This window comes from Anguilla anguilla, chromosome 2, assembly GCF_013347855.1.
Source record: "Anguilla anguilla isolate fAngAng1 chromosome 2, fAngAng1.pri, whole genome shotgun sequence".
Lineage (NCBI taxonomy): Eukaryota > Metazoa > Chordata > Actinopteri > Anguilliformes > Anguillidae > Anguilla > Anguilla anguilla.
In genome coordinates, this window is record NC_049202.1 from 8,802,334 (window position 1) to 8,815,289 (window position 12,956).

General features: G+C 40.8%; 1 protein-coding gene across 6 annotated transcripts in view; it reads right to left on the reverse strand.

Annotated features, from left to right (window-relative positions):
- Positions 1 to 7,351: 7,351 nt before the first annotated feature.
- LOC118220813 (sodium/calcium exchanger 1-like) overlaps positions 7,352 to 12,956 on the reverse strand; it is a 142,841-nt gene continuing 137,236 nt past the window's right edge. For all 6 annotated transcript variants that reach the window (XM_035405098.1, XM_035405102.1, XM_035405099.1 and 3 more), the window contains one exon: positions 7,352 to 11,969. In XM_035405098.1, coding sequence (XP_035260989.1) covers positions 11,593 to 11,969 — 377 coding nt within the window. In that variant the 3' untranslated portion in view covers positions 7,352 to 11,592. The remainder of the gene's footprint in view (positions 11,970 to 12,956) is intronic.

The following is a 12,956-nucleotide window of genomic DNA, read 5'->3' on the forward strand; positions in this document are numbered from 1 at the left end:
TATAATGGGATTGAATGTAAAGGGATGGAATGTAATGGAATGTATTGCTGTGTAAATTGTGCCTCTTCCAGCTCAGGAGATTTGGTCCGCTTCACAAACTGGCAACTGAGCGAGTCGGTCTTTTTCCCAGGTCTGACAGAGATGCTGCAGCCTGCGACGGTGAAGGTCAAGTGCTTTCCCGAGCGTATCCCAGCAGTCCCTGGGGGGGGGGGGGGGAACCTGAAGAGCGAAGCGAAGGCAGCGTCGGCTCCTCCCAACATAAGGCCCTGCTGTGTGCCCTAATACAGGAGCAGAGAGAACACCTCAGGGCACAGTTGCTAGTGGTAGCCTGTTGTGTGTTGAGAAGTCCGTAGCGTCGTTATCATACAACATCGTTAGCGCGCAGCATCGTTAGCATACAACATTGTTAGCGCGCAGCATCGTTAGCATACAACATCGTTAACCTGCAGCATCGTTAGCATACAACATCGTCAGCGTGCAGCATCTTTAGCATACAACATGGTTATCGCTCAGCATCGTTAGCATGCAGCATCGTTAGCATACAACATTGATGTTGTGCCCTAACAAAAAACAAAAGATACATTTCTTTACCTTGTTTTTATCATGATGTTACTTTAGCGGTGGTGAGTCCGATGAGTCGCCATATTTCATTAATCATCTCAATAAATGGGCTGTATTACTACTATTCACTACATGACACATTGAGTTCTTGCATTTTTTTGGAAAACATATTTCCCCGACTTTTATTCTAAAACACCACAAAGACACAATACAAAAGATTACTTAAAAGATGCTCACGCTTTTTATGTGAGACAGTCTCCTCCCTGTCATAACATTTCATAATTTTTTGATTTTCAAAAATCATTCTTGGTTATTCTGATTGTTCATTTTCACAATGTAACCACCAATTAACTGAATACATGCAGAAAGTTGTCATAATTAATTACAGCATTCAAATTGTGGTCCATGCAGTATTTTTGATCATTATTAGACTAGACAAAGCACCTCTCTCCTGAGACAGAGCATCTGGCAAATACAGTTAAAAATTAATGAGAATCCTTTCCTGCCTTGGCAACAAGAGATCGTAATTTGTCAGAAGAAGCGACTGACTGTAAGGTTATGAGCAGCCTGGTCAGGCTCATAGTACTGTAAGGTGCTGTAAGGTTATGAGCAGCCTGGTCAGGTGTATAGTACTGTATGGTTATGAGCAGCCTAGTCAGGCTCATAGTACTGTAAGGTTATGAGCAGCCTGGTCAGGCTCATAGTACTGTAAGGTTATGAGCAGCCTGGTCAGGCTCATATTTTTGTAAGGTATTGTAAGGATATGAACAGCCTGGTCAGGCTCATAGTATCGTAAGGTACTGTAAGGTTATGAGCAGCCTGGTCAGGGTCATAGCACCGTAGGGCCCACAGGCTAATCTATAACACGTGTCAACAGTATCTCTCTTTAAAGAATGTCAAGGACACCATTGAAGCGGCTCAGCGGAAATGAGCAGGATGTCACAGATGAACAGGCTTCTGGTGAACCATGGGAGGGTGGAAAATAGAACACAGCCGAAGGCACTGTGTTATAAATCTCAGCCCGGGACCGAATCCTAACGCTTATCTCTTCACTCACCTCCTGAATCCTTTATTTGCCTCTTTGCTTTAAATGCCCCATATTATTCCCCTTATACTTCACACTGTATTGCTATCTAATTACTATGTAATTACTACGCAGTTACTAGTACATCTATGTGCACAGTCATATTGACCTTTTTAAGGATTGTTTTCATGCATGCATACATCTAAGATTCTGTACTATTAATACAATGTACATCATCATTAATACAACATCTTAGAAAAAAACAATATTCAGTGCAATAATACAGCTCATTACACATTTCCATCACAGTTATTGGAGAAATTCTCCAGTAACACATATTTACCTTTTTTACCTTGAAGGGATTCAGGGAGAGCAGCTAAAATGGGAATACATTGCCAGCTGTAGAGAAGCAGTAATCACACACTAATGCATGTCTATGTCCAAGCATTTAACCCTGCAGGTTTGCACAATAACGTAAACGAATGATGACATTTGTTCGGCTGATTCTCAAGCTTGTCAGGAACCTGATTTTTGGCTGAAGTTTCTACACGTCAGATCCATCATGAATGTCCCATGAGCCTCTAAACACGACTGACTACCACATCACTAAACCCATAATGTACACCATTATAGATTTGTGTTTTGCTGTTGTTCCATTGATCGTCAGTGTGCACTTGTTGTTTGTCGCTTTCTCACGAACCTGACCCATCCCCCTTGGCTACATCTGGGTCTTGGCAGGGGAATATTGTGCTTGCGTAACGTATGAACAGTTTAAGTGCACAGTCAGCACAATTCACTCTCTTATGTAGGCCAACGTATAAAAAAAAAACTGCGCTCAAATGCAGATCACGTCAGAGCAGAAAGACCAGAACTGGGCTCTCAGACTTTCTGTAGATGCCCAGGTTTCAGCTGCAGCCTCTTCTCATTACTTAATGCACTCAATCTTTCATTTTTTGTCTTTACCTCAGTTCTGTAAATGATTAATTGCTGCTCCATGCTCAGTATAATACAGCAGTGAGTTTTCTGTGCTGGAGACGGATTGGGGTTGGGGGTGGTGGGGTACAGATAGCCAATCAGCTAATTGGGTCAAATGGGCCCAGGAGAAAGTTACTGGAATGGCGTCCAGCATGTACATTATCCCCTCTGAATTTACTTAGCACGACCGACATCCAGGCCCAGCGGGTCCCATATTCTCTCTCTTTTTTGTTGCCATTTTCTCCCCAGTTTAGTAGTTATACCAATTACTGTGTGTATCACGATCCTGGTCGATCTTCTGTCGGTCTGGGGAGGGTGTAGACTACCACATGCCTCCTCTGATACACGTGGATTCGCCAGCCGCTTCTTTTCACCTGACAGTGAGGAGTTTCACTGGGAGAGCGTAACGCGTGTGGAGGTTCACGCTATCTCCCCCAGATCCCTGGGGATTGAACCCGGGTCTCTGGGGTGGTAGGCTACCCAGACGGCCCGATTGGGTCCAATATTCTCTGACTCTGCGACACAAGTTATATACAAAACCAACGAGGATCTGATGCACTGTATCAGAATTAAATATACTCTATGCGGAACTTTTTGATTTAACACAGAACATTTTACCGTGCATAAACGCTACTGCATCGTTGCATGTGTTGGTCATTTTGTGCACATTATGTGCTTAAAAGGGTCAGTGTGAAATCGCACGCAGTGCTATCTGATTTTATTCAGAAGAACTTTCCAGATAAAATTGTCTCTGCCGTGCTCTTGATTAATTCCTTTCTCAAAGGTTAAACGCTTCACCCAAATCCTCTCTCGGAACACAACGAACGCTCTTCTCCCAGAGGAGTCGATGTTCGCAATGCGTGGAACGCGGTTTCATAATTCACGTGTTGCGGTTGAAGCCCCCCCCCCCCCCCCCCCCCCCCCCCCCGCCCCCCGCCCCCCACCCCCCGCCCTTTACCGCTGAATCCACGGCGGTATAAAAAACGCTCCGGAATGAAGGTGCGTGGGAGAAGGGCGGCTCTGTCTCCACTGCGGCCGATGCCCGCGTTCTCAAGCCGCCGGTCTGTGACTCCCCAATTTCACAGCTGAGCTGGTTAACAACCCCCGGCCCTCGTTTCCTCCACGCCCCGATGCTCGTTAAAACAAGCGGGAGCCAAAAAAAAGAAAAAAAAGGAATGACCGTTCCAAGCACCCCGAAATCCAAATTAGAAACTGCCCCCCCCAAACGGCCTGAAGGGAGAACAACAAACAAAAAAAAAAAAACGAAGCGAAACAAATTGAACTGCAGTTAAACAAATGGTTCTTCTCGATATTCAGCCAGGAACGGTCAGTATTCAGAAGACAAAGGGCTATTTGTGTTAGCAGCTTTGAAAATGAGCGGGGGCAGCCGGTTTATCCAACCCCGTCTGCATTTCCTCCGAGGGAATCGTTTTAATTAGCTGGCCGCTAAACAAAACTTAAAATATTTAGTTGTTCCTTTAAGGGCTGCTGACAGCGTTGCAGTGTTCCAAGCAGTGTCCCCAGTCAGAGGACTAGCAAAAGGAGACGACTGACCGAAACTTATTTTTCACTGTATGCTCTTTCATGACACCCACAAAGATGTGCTATAACAAAAAATGTATCATATAAAATCAATCTTATATTTATAATAATTTATTGTGAGTAAAATCAGCCTTCCCCCTTGTCCTGTCCTGCACAGAATATCAACATAATGTTGAAATAGAGCACACTGGCGATTCACTTTTGATGGTTTACCCGATGGTTAAATGGATGCTTTAAATATGCAGTTGCAAGGGACACTGTTGTAATGACCTTGATTTCACAGCAATTTCTCAAATCCAGTTAGCAGAATACCAACCTTTTCGCTTGTTCCAGAATGCATAGAATGAAATATTCATCAGTAGCCGAACCAAACAAGATTTTATTTTCCCACATCACTAAACATAAACCTCTCATAAATATCATTAAACTCCATCTGCACTTTACTGGCTCTTGAAAGTACAAAACATAATTATCTTATAAGCATTGTGTAACCTGTCCATTTATATTCAAATTCCACAATGTAATTATATATAAATACTATGCGCTAAGCATATACTTTCCCTCAAATAACAGTTTGCAGCATTGAACGTAACACTAAACAAATTAACATTTAACTAAATAAATAATATTTAATAATTCATATTCATGTGGAATGTGTATGAGTTTTTTGGTCGAAAAAGCAAGATTTCTGCTTACATTTTTAAATAATTGGAAGACGTCAATGCAGTATCTGCAATTAACTGATAAGAAAGGCTCCCTAAGGCTGCACATAATTGGCTGTAGAGTTGCCAAGGGAAACGGAAGGACTACAGTTGGCAGGATGCCTACTCACCAGTGACCCCTGTGGCCAGTGGGATGTCAGCAGTCTATCTGCACGAGCCGCTCATGGATAGTCCTCCTCGGACTCAGTGTGTGGTGGGGAGCGCACGCGTTTCCTCCCGAAATGAGGGAGGGCGATCGCGGTGGCGAGCAGAGACACACACAAATTGGGAGAGAATAATGGCGAAATAACAGACGCTCTCCTACAGTTAGGAATGCGACGAAATGTTGAGACGGCGGCCTCAGCTGAGATGAGTCACAGGTGCATTATGGGAGCTGGGTCAGAGATGCTTCCTGTCACCACACAGCTGCAGTCGTCTGAGTCAGCAGTCTGCAAGTAGAACATATATATAAGTATACAATCTAAAAAGCCATTTAAATATTAATAGTACAACTTTTTTGAATACTTTAGTACAACTTTCTAATTTGTTTGTACCTGGCTTAACACAGATTTAATTTGAACATTTGTGATGGTGTACAAAAATGAGCAGCTGTCCATTAATATCTGGAATCCCAAATCCTTTTGTTTCATTTCAAGGATATGAGCTGGAACTCATAAAATGAGTGCAATACATTTCTGTAAAATCATTAAAACTATTTAAAAAAACAATAGAGTCTCATAAGTACATTCCACTCCTGGGCATTGCACCAAGATGAAGAAGGACTTGGATCAGGATGTTACATGCTTCAGATTTACATTTTGCAATAACTTTTAAAAACACACACAGAAAAACAGTACATTTTATGGATTATTGCCATTTAAGGTTGTACCATTTGTTATATTTGTATTGGTTTTCTTTTTTCATGCTGATGGAGAAGACATTTTCCGGATTCAAGAGACACAATTTGAATTATGCTGTTAGAGCATAGAGAAAGACTCTTGGGATTCCTTCCAATAAGTTCTAAATAATTGCAGTAAAGTACTGCAGGTGCAGAAGGATACTTCAACTTACAAACTGTAAAGATGTTGAGAGAAATATTTTCAAAATGTTTCTTCATGACAGATCTGATCACTTGGTCACGTTTGACATTACATTCAAGACATGTTAGAGGAAAATGTACATGCATTTAACTTTATATGAGTTTTACATTAATGTAATCGCACTCACCATAATAATCACCATTATCGTACTTTTGGCTAAATGGTAGTAAAGCACAATATTGAATATAGCACTTGAACATATTATTCCAAAAAATCAGCTAGAACATGAAATAATGCTTCATATATATGTATATATATATATATATATATATATATATATATATATATATATATATATATATACATATATATATAATTAAATCAAGTACTGCATGAGCTCTGACAGAAAGAAAAAAGATGGTGGTAATTTACTCAGGTAAGTACTTATTAACCTTCCGCGTGTCTTTTGCAGCAGTCTGAAATTTACATGTCAAGCACTGCGCTCGGCAATATTATGCAAATGAGCCATTTTCAATAAATGTACCTCTAATGCAATTTGCCAGGGCAGCGAGGCTTCCTTCTGTTACTCTCGCTGCCCCAACTGCTTTGAATCTGTTTGAGGCGGTGCCTTCCAGTGCAGAGACGTGTCTCACGGTTGAGATTCACAATTTTGAATTTCAGTTCTTCCGATATCCCAAACTCCATTGTAATATAATTGGGTTCATTACCAGGATTAGGTATTTTTACTGAGTCGCTGGTTCTGACTGTTATCCTTGAGAAACGTGTTGCTTTCGGAATGAAAAGATGCAGCATCTCTAGCAACATATGCATCAAAGGAAGCGAGCACTGACACACACACTCCTGGATTTCTGTAGATGTTGCATGCTTTGGAGGAGACCTTCATAGTTAGGTAACTACCAGTACTTAGTAGAACACCATTACATTACATTACAGGCATTTAGCAGATGCTCTTATTCAGAGCGACTTACACAACTTTCTACATTGCATCAATTTATGCAGCTAGATATATACAGAAGTAATGCAGGTTAAGTACCTTGCTCAGGGGTACAATGGCAGTCTCCTACCAGGGAATCTAACCTGTGACCTTTTAGGTTACAAGACCAACTCCTTACCCATTATTTTTTTCCAGCGGCAGTGCCACACTTAACTTATATTAGGGGTTGTCAATCTTTAGTTATGTTATTACTTATTACATTCAAGTTACTTGCTGTCTGGAAATTATTATTATTATTAGAGGAAGAAGGAAAAGTGTATAACTGTAAATAAAATATTATGCAGTGCACAGCTGAAATTAATGTATTTGGACTACTTGTCATTCACTGACAGAGAAACATGCAAAAGATTAAACTGGCAATTCAATAAAGAGCTGTACTGCCATTTGTCCAATGAAGCCTCCTGCAGCCAATCAGCCGCTCCCCTTAAGAGATTACATTTCTTCTCAATGCAATCAAGTCAGCATTTCAGCACAAACATTATTCTACTCAACTCTCTTTGAAACAGGGTATCCCAAACTTTATTTTTCATGAAGTGTACCACGTATAACGATCACAGTTTGTGTACTTCCTTCATATTTCATGTGCAACACAAAGAAAAAGACAAAATAAGAAAACTTATGATATTTAAAAAAAAAAATAAAAAAAAATCCCAACCAAACCCTGCAAAGTAACTAAAGACAGAAACATTGTTACCCGGACAAACAAAAGCCCATCTGAGCACTGAGACACATGTCTGTGTGTTTAGCCGGTCTTTCAGAAACAGGGACTGCAGGTACATTGGGACCAGCGTCAGAGACCCGCCATGTTGGGAAGGTCATAATTGCCAACGGCACAATATTATAAGGAGTTAACACTCGTGTGGCTTCAATCAGCTATGAAAAAGGCTAAAGATAATATTGTGTTACAAAAAAAAAAAAAAAAAGCTGGCTTCAACAACTGCCTGTCCATATTATTAAGGTCTCAGGCTTTGCGTACCAGTAGTGTCGGGTGCTGAAATAATATCAGAACTAAAGTAGGCCCTGTTACTGTTCATATTCCTTTTTTCTGGATGTCTCCAGGCATATAGTTTTTATTGTATTTCAAAAAGTACCCCCCCCCCCACCCCCATCCCATTACGGAGAGAAAAAGAAACACCCAAATATATGAAACAGGCACCGCTCAGCGCAAAGTACTAAGGAGATTCAAAATAAAATAAAATGTCATAACTCCCACAAAAAAGGCAATATTTGTTCATCTTGGATCACAAAAGAGGGTTTGATAATAAATATCTCTTCATTAATAACACCAACCGCTGAGCAGCCGCAGTCAGGCAGCACTGTACACTATTTACAGACTAACTCTTCAGCTACAAAATATCATTTGATTTACATAATTCTCTTATACCGTCAAGTACAACTAACTCCTTCAAGCACAATATGTTTTTATTATTTTTATTGTACAAGTGACCATGCACCCCCGATTCCCGTAAGTACATCCTTCCTGCTAATTTACCCTCTTTTCACAAGAGCATCAGATATTGCCTTTTTTTTTTTAAAAGCATCAAAATGTGCAAGTAAAAAAAAGAGGATTTAACCTCTTTCAAATAAACACAGGTGCAACAAAAAAAAGTTAAAATAGACTTAAAATCCACATCAACACAACATTCAAACTTCAAAACCTCCCTTTTACGAATGGGATACTTACTATTTACAGATGTTTTCATCCATGCACATTGTCTACAAGTACTACGGTAACATTCTCAAATATGGACATAGTGGGCGGGGCTAGGGAGGGATACGGAGAAACGCTGCACCAATGACGTGCAGGAACACCACGGCAACACAAGGCTGAGTAGACACAAGTCCTCGTAACACCATCACTGCGACAGGACACAGAATATATGGCTGTACTTCATACCTTTTGAGTATTTTTTTTTTTTTCAAAATTTTTTTTTTCTCTTTTCAGCGTCTTCGTTAAATAGGAACAAGGGTAGAGGCGTAGAAGTCTTTGACCCTTCTTGTCTTTCATTGTCAAAATTGTTAACAGTCAAAGAAGATCGCTGATCGCCCGAGATGAGTCTTTTCTTTCGTAGGAACGAGCGATAACCAGCGATTGAGTTTCCTCAAGAAGCGATTCTCAAGAACAACGTCTGCGTCCAACGTTGCTTCAACGTATTTTTCAGAGCGCTCGGCTTGGCCTTCAGAGAGAGGCCTTGCGCTCCCATAACGAGAGAAAAACCAAATAAAATAATTAAATTCAGCAGTTTACAACTACACACCCCTGCAACAGCCTCACTGGCCCTTAAAATTCCCGATCATAGCTTTTCATACTCTAAAATGTTTTTTAAAGAGGAAGAAAAGTTTTAAAGTTTCAGGAAAAGATCACAGATTTCATATAAATACTTGACGAAAGCTTCCATTCAGGGAAAAAAAGCGCATCAAGGATCCATACAGCAGACAGATTAATCATTTTGGTATTAATAAAAACTTTGAAGAGTAAAAACAAAAAAATTTTTAAAGTAAAAACTTAAAAAAGGGGGAAAAGCCTAGCTGACCCAGCATCACTAGGTATTCTCTTACAAATATGACCTTAAGCAAAATGTAGCAAATTGCACAAAAGGTGAAATATTTAGGCCATTATTTTTACACTACTTAATAACTATCCCCAGAAAGTCAGACTAAAATTCTAGAGTGACAAGAAGAAAAAAATATCACTGGATTCCAAAACTGGGTTACCAGCGGAAACAGCCACTCTAAGAATCTGTTTCACCGTTTTACAAATGTAGGATTGCATTTATTCCTAGAACTAAATTGGTTTTAAAAAATCACTAAAGTGTACCTGGTCGGTAATCAAAAAGAGCTTTTGACCAATCAAGTTTGCCGTACCAACCCAGGCAATGGACCTAACCTGTGGCAAACTGGCCCCAATATCTTATATCTACTCCACTACGATACACAAGAGTGGTTTAAAATAAACCATGGTGCTTTTCAGCTTATAAATGGCAGTTTATGTTGTGGTAAACAAAACAGTACAACATCTAAATATAGGTCACCGCAAATACACTGAAACACCAATCTGTGCACAAAGGTTTGAGAGTGCCTAACTAAGGCCAATAAAGGGGCTTCAGGGTTGGTAATGTTTAAATGGGCCAAGAAAATGAAGTGTCTCTCAAGGCAGGTTTCAATCAAGCTCTGGCACCTCTGGCACCCCCTCTGGTTTAGAATGGTAGTGCATCCAACCATGTGATTTCTTTACCAATCCTCTCTATGGCAGGGCAAAGGGGAGTGGCAAGATGAGACAAGATAAAGAGAAAGAGCGATAGAGAGAGTGAGAGAAAGGGGGAGAGGGATATAGAGTGGGAGGGGGAGAGAGAGAGAAAGACTAAGAGAGAGAAACCTGGAGAATTTTGTGCATTTTTTCACCTACATACAATTTTAGCAAAGCCTTTACATTCAGCAAATTGTTTGCTTATAGTTTCACACATTTAATTAAAAAGCAACAATGGGCATATTAAAATCCCAGTTCCATTTAGCTATCTTTGGGCATTTTTCCCCAATTCTCCACAGAAAAAAACAAATACATGGCCTCCATCTCATACATGGGTCAAAAAAAACATACACCTGTCCTGTGGCTTTATAATATTTCATATCCTTCACAACCAAAAAATAAAATAATAAAAATGTAATACAGTAATATTCCATACGTAGCAACCATCCAATACAAGACAACTCATGTGTCCAATTTCAAAGAACTTCTGACTTCTTTGTTATAAAAAACAATTAAATTCAACATACAGCTTTAATTTGAGAGCTTCTCATATTCCTTTCACTGCACATGGGACTCTCTTACTAAAACACCCATTTTTAGTTGCACCAACAGGCCAAGAAGCTTTGTGTGAACATTTCTGATCTGACATCAGCACATCTAATGTAACACCATTTAGTTACGAAGAAACCTTATGAAATTACAGGTCTAACAGGATATTAGCAGCAATTTCAACTGTACACATTTTCGTCCATTGAAAGCGCAACCACCCCATAGCCCAAAACTTGCTGTGCCACATCACTCGTTGATATAGAACTTAACATCTGTTGATCGTTCCACTGCGTATAATTGCAGTAGTGGAATCAAAGAACTGATGTGGCATAAATATCATTTTCTTTAAAAAAAAAAAAAATCATATATCTACACGGGTAGGAGATCAGTCCAGTGGTTAAGTCTTTCGTGAACAAACAGCAACTTAGCAACTCAAAAATAAAAATTGGAAAATATAAAACGCTATTTTGAGGCTTCAGAGAATCCCAGACATTACTGCACACTGCTTGTAAATGTCCATTTGATATGCCACCCATAATGCTTCACTCTGAACACAGTTGGCAGAGTGCTTCCTCTTAACTCCAATATTCCATCCATTCTTTAAAAAAACAAACAAACAAAAAAAGAAACAAGATGGGACACAGGGATGGGAGGGGGATGGGGTTGGCTTGATGTTGAGCAGGGATTGATGGGAAGAAATTTAAATCTACAAAACGTGACTTCAAAACATTTAATTGCTGAGGCTTCCCTTTTCCCTTCCTTTTTTTCTCTCAGATTTACCGTTATTAATATTATTACTATTATCATTTACGCATTATTTGTTTTCAACATCACCGCAATTATTATTTTTTTGTCGTCATCATCATCATCTCGTTTTGGGCGCCCCCTGGTGTTCGTCGTCCGCCTCCTCGTTTTTCTGACGCCTCCCGGCTGTTCGCTCAGAAGCCCTTGATGTGGCAGTAAGCCTCCAGGGAGGAGAAGAGAATGTACATCAGCCACAGGCTGACGAAGAGCGCGGTGGTCAGGATCTTGGGAGTCCGAGGCCCCCCCAGCTCCCCGCCGATTTCGGGGCGCCGGCGGTACATGAGCACCCCGACGCAGATGAAGGCGAAGATGGTGAAGAGGGTGACGGAGAAGGCCAGTGTGCCGGGGTCCACCCGGAACTGCCTGCCGTGGTACTGGTGGTAGATGGCGGCGATGGACCAGGCCACGCCGATGCCCAGGAACACGTTGACCGCGTTGCTGCCCGTCACGTTGCCGATGGAGGCGTCGGCGTACTGGTCCTGGATGGCCGCCACCTTGCTGGCGAATGTGTCTGAAACGAACGGGAGAAAATGACACAGGGGGAGGGACCGGGTAACAGTCAACATTTTTAAAAACTGCGTAGAAGTGCCCTGGTAGAGGAAGTCCATGGGGTAATGTGGAAACTCCTCTGGCATGGTCAGGAGATGCGACGTGATGGTGGTGAACGTGCCGAAAACAAGGAACCTGGAAATAGAGGCTTTACACTGTGCAGAACCTTTATTAATGATAATTTGCTATGAACTGTGGAAAATCCACTGGTATGGTCAGCCAGAGCAGTAGCTTTCAGTGATGCCATCCTGTGCTTTGCAAATGTTGGGAGAAAAAAACGTTTTCACTTGAATGAGTGACATCTTACAAGCAACTGAACAGCTGAATAGAGCAGAGGATATGACTGCTTATAGCTGTGATTTAAAAAGTGATTGCACAGGGTCTGACAGTCACTCTATTCACCATATCAGTTTATAAACATTTGCAATGTTTTGCAATGTTTTGGTCCTTTAAGCCATCAGTCAGCAGGTGAAAAAAGATACATTTCTATTCAAATAAAGATTCTTTCATTTACTGAATGCACAGAAAAATATGTACAAAAAATTAATTATCCTTATGTTTGCTTATGCAATAAAAAATGAGGAATTATGAGGTTTAATCTTGATAGAACACAGACAGGGTCAAGGTCAACAAACAATCTGTGTAATTTGTCGTTTCTGCAAGCATTTTCACAGACAGTTTATTTCCCATTACACCATTAGGCCTGCTATCCATCAGTGTTAGCGGTGTGGTCATTATCTCAATGAGAAATCCATCACGTATTATCCCAACAAATACAAAACATTCCACCACAAAGGTGGCAGAGTGATGACATCACAAAGGTGGCAGAGCGATGACGTCACAAAGGTGGCAAAGGGATGATGTCACAGCGGTGGCAGAGCAATGTCGTCATTAAAGCTCAACAGGCAGAGGCACTTTCCACTTGTATTTCTGTTGGTTCATTGCACTA